The sequence below is a fragment of the Heteronotia binoei genome, chromosome 13, assembly GCF_032191835.1.
Source record: "Heteronotia binoei isolate CCM8104 ecotype False Entrance Well chromosome 13, APGP_CSIRO_Hbin_v1, whole genome shotgun sequence".
NCBI lineage: Eukaryota > Metazoa > Chordata > Lepidosauria > Squamata > Gekkonidae > Heteronotia > Heteronotia binoei.
The window spans coordinates 10,421,131-10,436,432 of record NC_083235.1 but is presented as its reverse complement, the minus strand read 5'-3'; the positions used below and the strand labels follow the sequence as shown (position 1 = coordinate 10,436,432).

Below are 15,302 nucleotides of genomic sequence, written 5' to 3'. Positions count from 1 at the left end.
TTAAAGGGGCCTTTTTAATGCCTTCCCTCCATTTGTAAGAAATGAAGGATAAGGGCACTATAGGGGAATAATGGAGTGCCCAGCAGACATTTTCTTTCCTCCCTCCTCCGCTTTCTGATGACCCTGAAGCGGGAGAGGGCCCTCCAAACCAGGGAATCCCCTGCCCCCACCTGGAGATTGGCAACCCTACTCCAGAGGTGAATGAGGGCTGCTGGGGGTGTGGCAAAGCCCCTGGTGACTGGCTGGCTGCCCGCTCTCCTCATCCAGGAATTATTATTCCTGGAATTGTTTATTGCTGGAATTGTTATTCCAGGGAATTGTTAAAGGGCTAGAACACTTTCCTATGAAGAAAGGTTGAAACGCTTGGGACTTTTTAGCTTGGAGGAAACGTCAACTGTGGGGTGACATGATAGAGGTTTACAAGATAATGCATGGGATGGAGAAAGTAGAGAAAGAAGTCCTTTTCTCCCTTTCTCACAATACAAGAACTCATGGGCATTCGATGAAATTGCTGAGCAGACAGGTTAAAATGGATAAAAGGAAGTACTTCTTCACCCAAAGGAGATTAACATGTGGAATTCACTGCCACAGGGAGGTGGTGGCTGGCCACAAGCATAGCCACCTTCAAGAGGGGTTTAGATAAAAATATGGAGCAGAGGTCCATCAGTGGCTATTAGCCACAGTGTGTGTGTGTGTGTGTGTGTGTATATATGTGTATATATATATATATATATATTATATATATATATATAATTTTTTTTGGCCACTGTGTGACACAGAGTGTTGGACTGGATGGGCCATTGGCCTGATCTAACATGGCTTCTCTTATGTTCTTATGTTATTAGAGTTGCCAAGTCCAATTCAAGAAATATCTGGGGACTTTGGGGGTGGAGCCAGGAGACATTAGGGGTGGAGCCAAGATCAAGGCTGTGACAAGCATAATTGAACTCCAAAGGGAGTTCTGGCCATCACATTTAAAGGACGGCACACCTTTTCAATTCCTTCCATCCATAGGAAATAATGAAGGATAGGGGCACCTTCTTTTGGGGCTCACAGAATTGGATCCCCTGGTTCAATCTTTTTGAAACTTGGGGGGTAATTTTGGGAAGAGGCACTAGATGCTATACTGAAAATTTGGTGGTGCCTCTACCCCAAAAAAACAGCACCCCCAGAGCCCCAGATACCTGCAGATCAATTCTCCATGATTTTTCTATGGGAATAAATCTCCATAGGGAATAATAGAGTTCCTAGCAGACATTTCCCTCCCCTCCCCCCGCTTTCTGATGACCCTAAAGTGGGGGGGAGGGGTCTCCAAACCGGGGATCCCCTGCCCCCACCTGGGGATTGGCAACCCCTAATTGTTATGCAGCTGCACCTGCTATTCAATGGACAAGGTAGGTGGGGAGGAAGAGGGGGAACCCTCAGAAAGGTTCAGAAGTTGCGCTCCTGCTGAATCCGAGGCCTGAGTGAGGCACAGTTAAACAGAATTTTAAAATGGGCTAGAGTCCAGCTATCTTGCTTTGGAGGCGCTCTGGGGAACCTTGGTTTGAGCAGGGTTGTTGCAAGTTTTGCAGAGCCAGTTTTGGTGTCGTGGTAAAGTGTACGGGCGGACTCCTATCTGGGGAGAACCGTGTTTGATTCCCCACTCCTCCACTTGCAGCTGCTGGAATGGCCTTGGGTCAACCATAGCTCTCACAGAGTTGTCCTTGAAAGGGCAGCTTCTGGGAATGCTCTCTCAGCTCCACCCGCCTCACAGGGTGTCTGTTGTTGGGGGGAGAAGATAAAGGAGATTGTAAGCTGCTCTGAGTCTCTGATTCAGAGAGGAGGGCTGGGTATAAATCTACGGTCTTCTTCTTCTTCCTGTGTTTTGTGAAGGAAGGGAAACACACACACACACACAGTAGGCTTCCCAATCCCCAGGTCCCAGAGGGGGATCCCCCGGTTTTTACAGGCTTCCCCCCTCCCCCAGCCAGCTGGCCAGCGGGGGAAGCCCCACCCCCACAGCCATCATGCACCACCATGAACAATTCTCATAGGGAATGATGGGGAATTGATCCGCGGGTATCAGGGGCTCTGGGGGGGCTGTTTTTTGAGATAGAGGCACCAAATTTTCAGTACAGCATCCAGTACCTCTCCCAAAATACTCCCAAGTTTCAAAAAGATTGGACCAGGAGGTCCAATTCTATGAGCCCCCCAAAAAGGTGCCCCTATCCTTTATTATTTCCTATGGAAGGAAGGCATTTAAAAAGATGTGCAGTCCCTTTAAATGTGGTGGCCAGAACTCCCTTGAAGTTCAATTATGCTTGTCACACCCTTGCTCTTGGCTCCGCCCCAATGTCTCCTGGCTCCACCCCCAAAGTCTCCTGGCTCCAACCCCAAAGTCCCCAGATATTTCTTGAATTGGACTTGGCAACCCTAACACACAGCCTGTCATCCCCTAAAGAGTAATCCATTTCTGGTCCCACCAGAGAGCAGTCAGTGGAAGGAACCGCTGGAACGACACTGAGAAAGTCTGCACGTCCATCGATCTCAGCAAGACCTGTAACAGACCAGAACAGCTTGGTAAGGACCGGCGGCCATTTTATTTTCTCTGAGCAAAACAGAAATCAGGGGAGGCCTGTGTGTGAAGTGCCATCAAGTCACAACAGACTTACGGTGACCCCTGTACGGCTTTGAAGGCAAGAGATTAGGGCTGCCAATCCCCAGTTGGGGTCACAGTAGTATCGGGACGACAGAGGAAGAAAAGCTTCAGAAATACACAACCAACTCTCTTGTGTACCAGAAATTCAACAGAAATGTATTTAAATGCCACTATATCCCCAAATACAACATCAATTGTCACCATGTATCATCATAGAAATAGCCCTGTGGCGCAGAGTGGTAAAGCTGCAGTACTGCAGTGCTGTGGTCTGAACTCTCTGCTCACGACCTGAGTTCGATCCCGGCGGAAGTTGGTTCAGGTAGCCGGCTCAAGGTTGACTCAGCCTTCCATCCTTCCGAGGTCAGTCAAATGAGAACCCAGCTTGCTGGGGGGGGGGGGGGAAGTGTAGATGACTGGGGAAGGCAATGGCAAACCACCCCGTAAAAAGTCTGCCGTGAAAACGTTGTGAAAGCAATTTCACCCCAGAGTCAAAAATGACTGGTGCTTGCACAGGGGACTAGCTTTACCTTTTTATCATCATAGAACAGGGGTGGCCAAACTGTGGCTCTTTCACACATATTTTGTGGCTCTCCAAGCCCCCACCACTCCGTCGGCCATCTTGGAGAAGGTATTTCTCTCTTTAAATCACTTCTCCAAGCTAAGCTAGTTGGCAACTTGAAGAATGCATTTAAAGTTAAAATTGCTTTCTTTCCACCTCTCCCTCCCTCCCCATCGATTTGCTTTCTTCTGCCTTTCCTTCCATCCTTCTTGCATGCCTTGCAGCACTTGACATTCATGTCTTGTGGCTCTCAAACATCTGACGTTTATTCTGTGTGGCTCTTACATGAAGCAAGTTTCGCCACCCTTGGCATAGAATATAATAATGGGAAAAATACACGAGGAAAGCCACGCCAGTTGTCTGTCGCAGCTGCTGTCCACATAAGGCAACCCAACGTCCTGCCAGTCCAGTTATGGAAACCGTTTCGGATATGAAATCCTTCTTCTTGGGACTTTTTATATTGTTAATAAAATTCAATTGATCCAGTAGTGCCAGAATTCGTTGTAACGATCCTCTATACATAGTCTACAAAGGAAAGGTCCCCTGTGCAAGCAGCAGTCATTTCCGACTCTGGGGTGACGTTGCTCTCACAACGTTTTCACGGCAGACTTTTTACGGGGTGGTTTGCCATTGCCTTCCCCAGTCTTTTACACTTTCCCCCCAGCAAGCTGGGGACTCATTTGACCGACCTCGGAAGGATGGAAGGCTGAGTCAACCTTGGGCTGGCTACCTGAATCCAGCTTCCGCTGGAATCGAACTCAAGTCGTGAGCAGAGAGTTCGGATCACAGTACTGCAGTATTGCTGCTTTACCATTCTGCACCACGCTGCTGCTAATTACCTTCCATAGCAGCAGCAGAAGAAGAAAAAATCTGTAATTGTGTTTGTCTGTGTCCTTTATAAAGTTTATATCTCTGCTACCGAATCTTAAATAGGTACACACGTGGCCCGGCCCAACATGGCCCGGCCTGACAAGGTCTCACGTATGCCAGATCCGGCCCTCATAACAAATGAGTTCGACACCCCTGCTCTAGCATTTACAGAATGCACAGAGTGTCCCCCCAGTTGCTTCCAGGAGTTGCTGGAGCAATGCTAATCTTGGCAATGCTAATCTCACCTGTGCATGCCTTTTGGTTTTGCCCTTCCTGCAAGGAGCTCAGGGCAGCACAGTTTATCCCCAAAATAACTCCCAGATCCTAATTCAACACTGATCGCTATGCCAACTCCTAACAGATGCCAGGAACTAATGAAGCAGGGGTCCCCAAACCTCGGTCCGTGGCCTGTTGGCAACCGGGCCGCAGAGTGAGGCAGAGACCTTTGCCCACTCCTCATTTAAAGACCCCCATGGGTGGCGGGCACAGGGTAGGGGCAGCCTGGGGAAGCAAAACCCCCAGCACCCCCACCAATCCATGGCAAAATTGTCTTCCAGAGAGCCAGTTTGGTGTAGTGGTGAAGTGTGCAGACTCTTATCTGGGAGAACTGGGTTTGCTTCCCCACTCCTCCACTTGCAGCTGCTGGAATGGCCTTGGGTCAGCCATAGCTCTGGCAGAGCTGTCCTTGAAAGGGCGGCTTCTGTCAGAGCTCTCTCAGCCCCACCCACCTCAAAGGGTGTCTGTTGTGGGGGAGGAAGATAAAGGAGATTGTGAACCACTCTGAGATTCAGAGTGAAGAGTGGGATATAAATCCATTCTCTTCCTCTAGAGAGCCACTTTGGTGGAGCGGTTAAGTGCACAGACTCTTATCTGGGAGAACCGGGTTGGATTCCCCACTCCTCCACTTGCAGCTGCTGGAATGGCCTTGGGTCAGCCGTAGCTCTGGCAGAGGTTGTCTTTGAAAGGGCAGCTGCTGTCAGAGACCTCACAGAGAGATAGAGGAGACTGTGAGCCGCGCTGAGCCTCTGATTCAGGGAGAAGGGCAGGGTATGAATCTGCAATTCTTCTTCCACAAAATCGGTCCCTGGTGCCAAAAAGGTTGGGGCCACTGTAATGAATTGTTTTCTGGAGGTTTCTTCTGTCACAGGGCTCCTCTCCTTTGTGTTCCAGATTCCAAAACAGAGTGCTTGACGCTCACCGTGACAGAAGTCATCAAGAGGCAAAGCTCCAAGTCCAAGAAGACTTTCAATCAGGTAACCTGGCTGACCCACCCTTTCACTTTCTGAATTTATCACGTTTTTGTTGGGAGGGGAGGATTGTTTTAGCACCCAAGCCTTCAATTCAGCTCACAGGAGCACAGCTCCTGAACCTTTCTGAGGGTCCCCCCTCCTCCTCCCCACCTACCTTGTCCATTGAATAGTAGGTGCAGCTGCATAACAATCCCTGGATTAGGAGAGCGGGCAGCCAGCCAGCCACCAGAGGCTTTGCCCTCATTCACTCATTCACTCCTGGAGAAGTGAGGGCTTTGCCCTCATTCACTCCTGGAGAAGCCCACACCACCCTTTCTCCACTTCTTGTGTGATTTTGGGTGACTTGTTGGCCTTTTGACTGGGGGCAGCCAGCAAAGGAGAGCCCTGGGTAAGCGGGGCCTGCTTGAGCTGGCTGAATCTCTAGCCAGCCCAAGCAGGCCTCACTCGCCCGGGGCTCTCCTTTCTTGCATCAGGTTGCTTTTGGCTGGTGGGGGGGGGGTCAGCACATGCTAATGAGTTATGTTAATGAGCCCCGCCCCCTATTTTTCTACAAAACAAACCCCCGTTAGCACCCACTCATCCCTCCCCGCTCCGCCCTTGACAGCTACCACCAACGTGTGATGTGGGATTTTTGTCTCTCTTGCAGCAGATCAACGTGTCTGAGATCAAAGCGGACAAAGTCCAGATCACAGGGGTCAACTGTTCCTTCGCTGTATGCCTGGACCAGGACGAGAGGAAGATTCTGCAGAGTGTCACTAGGTAGGGGATGGGGAGAGAGAGAGAGAGAGAGAGAGAGAAAGAAACCTTTGCTGCAACTGTCATCAGGCTTTACACAGAGGGAGGGGTTTTAATTTGGTGGGACCACAGGCAGGATTTTTTGTTTAGGGGGGGCGGGCAGGCTCTCAGTGTCAGCTCTCAGAATATCCTGTGAACACCCACGTTATCTTTTTTATTATCACAAAATGATGCACAAGCTTTCATCTCCCCCTGCACTTACCAGGGGTGTCGAACTCATTTGTTACGAAGGCCGGATCTGACAGAAATGAGACCTTGTTGGGCCGGGCTGTGTGCGTACCCAGGGCCGGCCCTCCCGCTAGGCAAACTAGGCAGTTGCCTAGGGCGCCGAGAGGCAGGGGCGGCAAAGTGGGCTCTTGCCCCCCCCCTCCGGTGCCCCAGGCAAGCGCTTAGCTTGCCTCCCTCCCCCCTGCTGCTGCCGCTAGTCCCCTACGGGCCGCTGCCACCTACCTCCCCCCCAGGCGCTCCACTGGCCTCTCTTAACAAAACGTGCAGGCACGGGCTGCTCGCCAGCTAAGCTTACTTTTAGCCAGCAAGCCCCAGGGGGAAGGGAGTGAGCGGAGCACGGTGGCGGGCAGGCGAGCAGAGTGCCGGGGGGGGAGCCAGGCGGGACATCATGCGTGGGGGCAGGGAGGGGGCACAGAGCCGCAGGGGGGGAGCCGGGGGGGCGTTTGAGGGGGCGCCAGGCAGCAAGTCTGCCTAGGGCGTCCCAGGGCGTCAGGCCGGCCCTGTGTGTACCTATCTAAGATTAGGTAGCGGAGATAAGAACCCCGAGGCGTAGAGTGGTCAAGCTGCAGTACTGCAGTCCTAAGCTTTGTTCACGACCTGAGTTCGATCCCAGCAGAAGCTGGGTTCAGGTCGCCGGCTCCAGGTTGCCTCAGCCTTCCATCCTTCCGAGGTCGGTCAAAGGAGCCCCCAGCTTGCTGGGGGAAAAGTGGAGATGACTGGGGAAGGCAATGGCACACCACCCCGTAAAAAGTCTGTCATGAAAATGTTGTGAAAGCAACATCATCCCAGACTGGTTCTTGCACAGGGGACTACATTCACCTTTTTTTTTAGCAGAGATATAAATTTTATAAAGAACACAGACAAACACAAATATATATATTTTATAAACTTAAAACATGATTAAAACGTTAGCACTCATTGGTCTTAAATAAGCTTTCTTTGTATTTCTCTCATGGGATCTAGGAAACTGAGCAAAGGAAGCTCTGGCTTTTTTCTTCCTTCCCCAGAAGACTGGAGATAGGAGGAGCCTCAGCCAATAGAAGGAAGGGAGGCTTGGCTCAGTAGCTGTGCTGTGTAACTCAGAGAGCCTGGCAAAGCAAGCTCTCCCTCCCCTTTTCCTCCCCAAGGGAGGAGGCTCAGCCAATGGAGAAAATAGAGGTTTTGCCCTGTAGCTTCTGTGCTATTGAGCAAGCCTTGCAAAGCAAGATATAGGGAGAAGGAAGCAGATGACAGCTAGTTGCTCGGGGGCCTGATAGGAGCCCTCCGGGGGCCTGATTCGGCCCCAGAACTGCGTGTTTGACACCCCTGGGCTAGATGGTAAGGGTGGGGAAGGAGAAAAGGATTAAAGCCTCTTGAACAGAGCGGCGGCAAACAACGGGGGACTGATTGGTGCAGCCAGAAAGGTTACACGGGTTTGATTGGTGGGCCCTCATGGAGAAAATCTTGGCACAACTTTCCGTGTCCAGCATTTGTCCCAAGGTCACGTCCTTTGAAGAAAAAATGGCTTCCATTTCTGGAGTATACGGAGTCTAAAAGCACCCTACCTATTAATACAACTTACCTTCAATTTCTCTTACTATAAATGATTTCTAACTTTAGCTCTCCTTTCTCTTTTTATTTAAGTATTGCCTTTCCTTGGCTTGGGAAGGAGCAAGGCAATATTCTTAACTTCAGAGTTGAAAATTCTAACCCAATTGTCCATTAATTTACCCTTAATAGGATATTTATTTATACATATAAAGTTGTTTATTGGCCAACTGGACAATATCTTAAATACTAAATAAGATGTTATATAAGGTTATATATATTATAGTACTTTATGCACAGTAGAATTTTGTTGTGTGTGGAATTGCTTGATACTACTTCATTCAACAAAGTTCTGTATAACTTGGACATTTCAATAAGCTTATCATATGAGGAAGGAAGGAAGGAAGGAAGGAAGGAAGGAAGGAAGGAAGGAAGGAAGGAAGGAAGGAAGGAAGGAAGGAAGGAAGGAAGGAAGGAAGGAAGGAAAGGGGGAAAGGAAGTAAATGGGGGGAAGGAAAGAAGGAAGGAAGGAAGGAAGGGAAGGAAGGAAGGCGGAAGGAAGGAAGGAAGGAAGGAAGAAGGAAGGAAAAGGGGAAGAAGGAGTAATGGGGAGAAAGGGAAGGAAGGAAGGAAGGCAAGGAAAGAAGGAAGGAGGAAGGAAGGAAGGAAGAAAAGGGGGAAGGAAGTAAAGGGAGGAAAGGGAAGGAAGGAAGGAAGGAAGGAAGGAGGAAGAAGGAAGGAAGGGGGAAAGGAAGGTAATGGAGGGAAGGAAGGAAGGAAGGAAGGAAGGAAGGAAAGGAAGGAGGAAAGGGGGAAAGGAAGAAAGGGGGAAAGGGAAGGAAGGAAGAGAAGGAAGGAAAGAAGGAAGGAAAGGGAAGCGAAGGAAGGAAGGAAGGAAGGAAGGAAGGAAGGAAGGAAAGGGGGGAAAGGAAGTAAATGGGGAAAGGGAAGGAAGGAAGGAAGGAAGGAAGAAGGAAGGAAGAGAAGGAAGAAGGAAAGGAAGGAAAGGAAGGGAAAGGGAAGGAAGGAAAGGGAAGGAAGAAGAAGGAAGGAAGAAGGAAGGAAAGGAAGGAGAAGGAAGGAAGGAAGGAAGAAAGAAAGAAAGAAAGAAAGAAAGAAAGAAAGAAAGAAAGAGGGAAAGGAAAGGAAGAAAAGAAGGAAGGAAGAAAGAAAAAGAAAGAACAAAAGAAAGAAAGACACCAGGGGAAGTTAGTAATATTTTCTCCAGGATACACCTGTGAGGATCTGAAGAGTCTAAACAGGCCATTAAAAGAAGACCATGATAACGACAATGATTATGATATTGGATATATAAAACTTTGTTGGTCTTAAAGATGCAATTGACTCCTACTTTGTTCCAGTATCTGAAAGACCTTCGGGAACCTAATTCCTGTTCTTCTTTGTGCCTTCTCCTCTTTGGATCAGCCTGTGATCTCTGTTGTGCTGTTTTTGCAGGTGTGAAATCACAGCGTGCTGCAAACCTGAGACCAACGAGCCCCGCTTTGGAGGAAGGCCGGCTTCTCTCCTCCCTACCCGAGATCCCTCCGATTCCTGCTCTCTTCTGTGCTTGCCTATTGCCACTTTTGGTGGGGCACTGCCCTGAGGAAGGCAGCGAGGATGAAACAAACAAACCACTCCCAGCGCTCTTTGACGCTGCTGCCAGAAACACCATATTCCCTATGGAGAACGATTCCTGTAGGGAATAATGGAGAATTGATCAGCAGGTATCTGGGGCTCTTGGGGGGCTGTTTTTTGAGGTAGAGGCACCACATTTGCACCATAGTATCCGATGCCTCTTCTTAAAAAATCTCCCAAGTTTCAAAAGGATTGGAACAGGGGATACAATTCTATGAGCCCCCAAAGAAGGTGCCCGTCCTTCATTACTTTGCTCTGTAGCTCTGCTGTGCGATTGAGCAAGCCTTGCAAAGCAAGCTGTTACGCAGAAGGAAGCAAGAGAGAGGAAGAAGGAAGCAGATGACAGCCGGTTGTTCGGGGGGCCTGATAGGAGCCCTCCGAGGGCCTGATTCAGCCTTCAGGCTGCATGTTTGACACCCCTGTCATAAAGAGATCATTAGCATTGCATTTTCTGCACAGAAGAAAAATGGAATAGACTTGGTTACTTTGCTAAAAGAGCTGTTTGCCTTGGGTTAAAATCAAACTAACACCTTGCTTTCACAGGAGTCTTCCTGCAACCAATACATCTTGCATCGTGCAAAGGAGCCACTGTGATTTTAAGTCGCCACCGTTTAACAGTCTTTTGAAAGTGGAAAGAGAGAACGCACTCTCTGTACACTGTACTTCTAACCCCATGCAAAACAGATTCCAATTGTAACTGAGAAATTGTAATCTACAATAGCTCTGTGTGTTTGCGCATCTCTTAACAAACTCAAGGGCTGCCTGGCAGAATTAAGTTGTACAGAACCAGCTATAGAATTGGTGTCTTGCTTTTGTAAAATATTAAAAGATTTTAATTAACTGTAAATGTTTTTTTTTAAATAAAGCAGCATTTTCATACAGCATGACTTCTAGTCTTTTTTTAAAAAAAGATGGCTCTGTCATTTGTTGTTGTTGTTCAGTCGCACAGTCGAGTCCGACTCTTTGCGACCCCCTGGACAAAGTCACGCCAGACTCTCCTGTCTTCCACCATCCTCCGAAGTCTACTCAAATTTGTGTTTGTTACATCAGTAACGCTGTCCAGCCATCCCATCTTTTGCCATCCCCTTCTTCTTTTGCCTTCTGTCTTTCCCAGCATCAGGGTCTTCTCCAGGGAGTGCTCCCTTCTCATTGGGTGGCCAAAGTATTTGAGCTTCAGCTTCAGCATCTGACCTTCCAGGGAACAGTCTGGGTTGATCTCCCTTAGGACTGACTGATTGGATCTTCTTGCATTCCAAGGGACTCTCCAGAGTCTTCTCCAGCACCACATCTCAAAAGCATCTATTCTTCTGCGCTCATCTTTTGCTGTCTCCTTCTTCTTTTGGCTTCTGTCTTTCCCAGCATCAGGGTCTTCTCCAAGGAGTGCTTCCTTCTCACTTGGTGGCCAAAGGATTTGAGCTTCAGCTTCAGCATCTGACCTTCCAGGGAACAGTCAGGGTTGATGTCCCTTAGGACTGACTGGTTTGATTTTCTTGCAGTCCAAGGGACTCTCAAGATTCTTCTCTAGCACCATAACTTGAAAGCATCTATTCTTCTGCGCTCAGCCTTCCTTATGGTCCAACTCTCATAGCTATACATTACTACTGGGAATACAATCTCTTTGACTATACAGACTTTTGTTGGCAGGGTGATGTCTCTACTTTTCATTATACGACCTAGGTTCGCCATAGCTGTCCTCCCAAGGAGCAAACGTATTTTAATTTCATGGCTACAGTCACCATCTGCAGTGATCTTGGGTCCCAGGAATGTGAAATGTGTCACTGCTTACCTGTTTTCCCCTTCTATTTGCCAAGGGGCCGGACGCCGTGATCTTAGTTTGTTTTTGATGTTGAGTTTCAAGCCTACTTTTGCTCTTTCCTCTTTCACCCTGTCATAGGATTGCCTAATCTGTGTTGAGAAATTCCTGAAGATTTGCAGGTGGAGCCTGAAGAGGAGATGGACCTCAGCTGGACATAATGCTATCGAGTCCACCTTCCAAAGCTGCCAATTAATCCAGTAGAAGTGATTCCCATCGCCTGGAGATCACTTGTAATTCCAGAAGCACTTCAGGCCCCACCTGGATGTCGGCAACCCTATTTCTTCATATGAATCATAGAGTTGGAAGGGACCTCCTGGGTCATCTAGTCCAACCCCCTGCACAATGCAGGAAACTCACAGACACCTCCCCCTAAATTCACAGGATCCTCATTGCTGTCAGGTGGCCATCTAGCCTCTGTTGAAAAACCTCCAAGGAAGGAGAGCCCACCACCTCCCGAGGAAGCCTCTTCCACTGAGGAACCGCTCTAAACTCACAAACACCTCCCCCTAAATTCACAGGATCTTCATCGCTGTCAGAGGGCCATCTAGCCTCTGTTGAAAAACCTCCAAGGAAGGAGAGCCCACCACCTCCCGAGGAGGAAGCCTGTTCCACTGAGGAACCGCAAGTTCTTCCTAATGTTGAGCCGGAAACTCTTTTGATTTAATTTCAACCCATTGGTTCTGGTCAGGGCTTTTTTGGTAGGAAAAGTCCAGCAGGAACTCATTTGTATATTAGGCCACACCCCCTGACAGCACCATTGTTTCACACAGGGCTTTTGTGCAGAAAAAGCCCAGAAGGAACTCATTTGCATATCAGGCCACACACCCCTGACACCAAGCCAGCCGGAACTGTGTTCCTGTGCGTTCCTGCTCAAAAAAAGCCCTGGTTCTAGTCCTACCTTCAGGGGCCACAGAAAACAATTCCACACCATCCTCTAGATGACAGCCCTTCAAGTACTTGAAGATGGTGATCCTATCACCTCTCAGCCGCCTCCTCTCCAGGCTAAACATCCCCAGCTCCTTCAGCCTTTCCTCATAGGACTTGGTCTCCAGACCCCTCACCATCTTCGTCGCCCTCCTCTGGACCCGTTCCAGCTTGTCTATACCCTTCTTAAAATGTGGTGCCCAAAACTGAACACAATACTCCAGGTGAGGTCTTACCAGACCGGAGTAAAGCAATACCATCACTTCACTTGATCTGGACACTATACTTCTGTTAATACAGCCCAAAATTGCATTTGCCTTTTTAGCTACCACATCACACTATTGACTCATGTTCAGCGTATGGTCCACTAAGACCCCGAGATCCTTTTCACACAGACTCCTGCTAAGACAAGTCTCCCTCATCATATAGCCACATGTTGGATTTTTCCTACCTAAATGAAGAAATTTAGATTTATCCCTGTTAAAATATGAAGGGTCACCATCTGTAGAGTGTGGGGCCTTGGACAAATTGTTCCTCTCCCTGGCTTCTGAGATTTCCAGTTCTTGCAAGAATCGCATAAAGGGTTGGCAACTTTGGATCAAGAAATTCCTGGATATTGGGGGGTGAAGCCTGGATTAGGGGTTAGCAGAGTATAAGGCTACGGAGTACTGTGCACAATTCTGGTCACCGCACCTCAAAAAAGATATAGCATTGGAAAAAGTGCAGAAAAGGGCAACTAGAATGATTCAAGGGTTGGGACACTTTCTCTAGGAAGAAAGGTTAGAACGCTTGGGGCTCTTTAGCTTAGAGAAACATCGATTGCGGGGTGACATGATAGAGGTTTGCAAGATTATGCATGGGATAGAGAAGGCAGAGAAAGGACTTTTCTCCCTTTCTCACAGTACAAGAACTCATGAACATTCAATTAAACTGCTGAGCAGTCGGGTTAGAACTGATAAAAGGAAGTCCTTCTTCACCCAAAGGGTGATTAACACGTGGAATTCACTGCCACAGGAGGTGGTGGCAGCTACAAGCATAGACAGCTTCAAGAGGGAATTGGATAAGCATATGGAGCAAAGGTCCATCAGTGGCTATTAGCCACGGCGTATTGTTGGAACTCTGTCTGGGGCAGTGATGCTCTGTATTCTTGGTGCTTGGGGGGCACAGTGGGGGGGGGGCTTCTAGCCCCACTGGATCTCTAGCAACCCAATGCAAGCTCAAACAGGCCTCGCACATCTGGGGCTCTCCTGGGCCACCTGCCCCCACAGTCAAAAAGCCAGCAAGCCACCCACCACCCAAAATCACATAAGTGGAGAGAGGGTGGCACAGTAGGGTTGCCAAGTCCAATTCAAGAAATATCTGGGGACTTTGGGGGTGGAGCCAGGAGACATTGGGGGTGGAGCCAGGAGAAAGGGTGTGACAAGCATAATTGAACTCCAGGGGAGTTCTGGCCATCACATTTAAAGGGACAGCACACCTTTTAAAATGTCTTCCTTCCATAGAAAATAATGAAGGATAGGGGCACCTTCTTTTGGGGCTCATAGAATTGGACCCCCTGGTCCAATCCTTTTGAAACTTAGGGGGTATTTTGGGGAGAGGCACTAGATGCTATACTGAAAATTTGGCACCTCTAGCTCAAAAAACAGCCCCCTCAGAGCCCCCGATACCCACAGATCAATTCCCATCATTCCCTATGGGAATCGTTCATGGAGGTGCATAATGGCTGTGGGGGAGGGGCTTCCCCTGCTGGCCAGCTGGCTGGGGGAGGGGGAAGCCTGTAAAACCGGGGGATCCCCTGCTGGGACCTGGGGATTGGGAAGCCTATGGCACAGGCTTCTCCAAGAGTTAATGGGAGCTGCTGGGGGCGTGGCAAAGCTCCTGGTGGCTGGCTGCCTGCTCTCTTAACCCAGGGATTGTTATGCAGCTGCACCTACTAGTCAATGGTTGGTGAGGAGGAGAAAGGTCACAAGGTAGGTGAGGAGGAGAAAGGTTCAGGAGCTGTGCTCCTGTAAGCTCCTGCTGAATTCAAGGTCTGGTTTTAATGCCTCCAGGCACAACGGTGACATCATGAATGTGGCCTAATATGCAAATTAGTTCCTGGTGGGCTTTTTCTACAAAAGCCCTGCCTCCATAAAGATAGGGTGCAACAATAATTGTGCCTAGGGCAAAGCACAGCAGGGCTTTCAGAACAAGGGACGATAGAGTTGCCAATCCCCAGGTGGGGGCAGGGGATCCCCCGGTTTGGAGACCCTCTCCCCGCTTCAGGGCCGTCAGAAAGTGGGGAGAGGGGAGGGAAATGTCTGCTGGGAACTCTATTATTCCCTATGGAGTTTTATTCCCATAGAAAATGATGGAGAATTGATCCGCGGGTATCTGGGGCTCTGGGCGGGCTGTTTTTTGGGGGAAGAGGCACCAAATTTTCAGTATAGCATCTAGTGCCTCTCCCCAAAATACCCCCCAAGTTTCAAAAGGATTAGACCAGGGGGTGCAATTCTATGAGCCCCAAAATAAGGTGCCCCTATCCATTATTTCCTATGGAAGGAAGGCATTGAAAAGGTGTGCCGTCCCTTCAAATGCGATGGCCAGAACTCCCTTTGGAGTTCAATAATGCTTGTCACAGCCTTGATCTTGGCTCCACCCCCAAAGTCTCCTGGCTCCACCCTCAAAGTCCCGATATATTTCTTGAATTGGACTTGGCAACCCTAATGGACAACTGCAAACCCCAAAGAAGTAGGAAGCATTTTAAGAAAGTGCTGAAGATTGGAATTCACTGCTTAGAACCCCAGGTCCCACCTGGAGGTTGGGAACCCTAGCTCAGGGACTCAAAACACAGTCTCTCTGCCCACTGCATATCTGTGCACGTGGGGTGGGGAGAGGCAGTCGAAACACACAGGTGGTTTCATGGCCCACGCGTGCCACAAACTGGGCACCACCGCCGTAAAACCCGAACCCTCGTCTCAGTGCAAAACAGCACCCAACGTGGCGACCCACGCCTCCTCTCGAGTCCCGCTTCTTTCGCGCCCTAGCCCGCACACAGGAGAGGCCCCGTGAAACTAC

At 49.1% G+C, this 15,302-nt stretch overlaps 1 protein-coding gene across 1 annotated transcript in view; it reads left to right on the top strand.

Moving 5' to 3' along the window:
• PIK3R5 (phosphoinositide-3-kinase regulatory subunit 5) overlaps positions 1-9,494 on the top strand; it is a 54,139-nt gene extending 44,645 nt beyond the window's left edge. Inside the window, exons 15-18 of the mRNA XM_060252480.1 lie at positions 2,469-2,562; positions 5,241-5,323; positions 5,967-6,079; positions 9,326-9,494. Coding sequence (XP_060108463.1) covers positions 2,469-2,562; positions 5,241-5,323; positions 5,967-6,079; positions 9,326-9,473 — 438 coding nt within the window. The 3' untranslated portion in view covers positions 9,474-9,494. The remainder of the gene's footprint in view (positions 1-2,468; positions 2,563-5,240; positions 5,324-5,966; positions 6,080-9,325) is intronic.
• Positions 9,495-15,302: the final 5,808 nt, after the last annotated feature.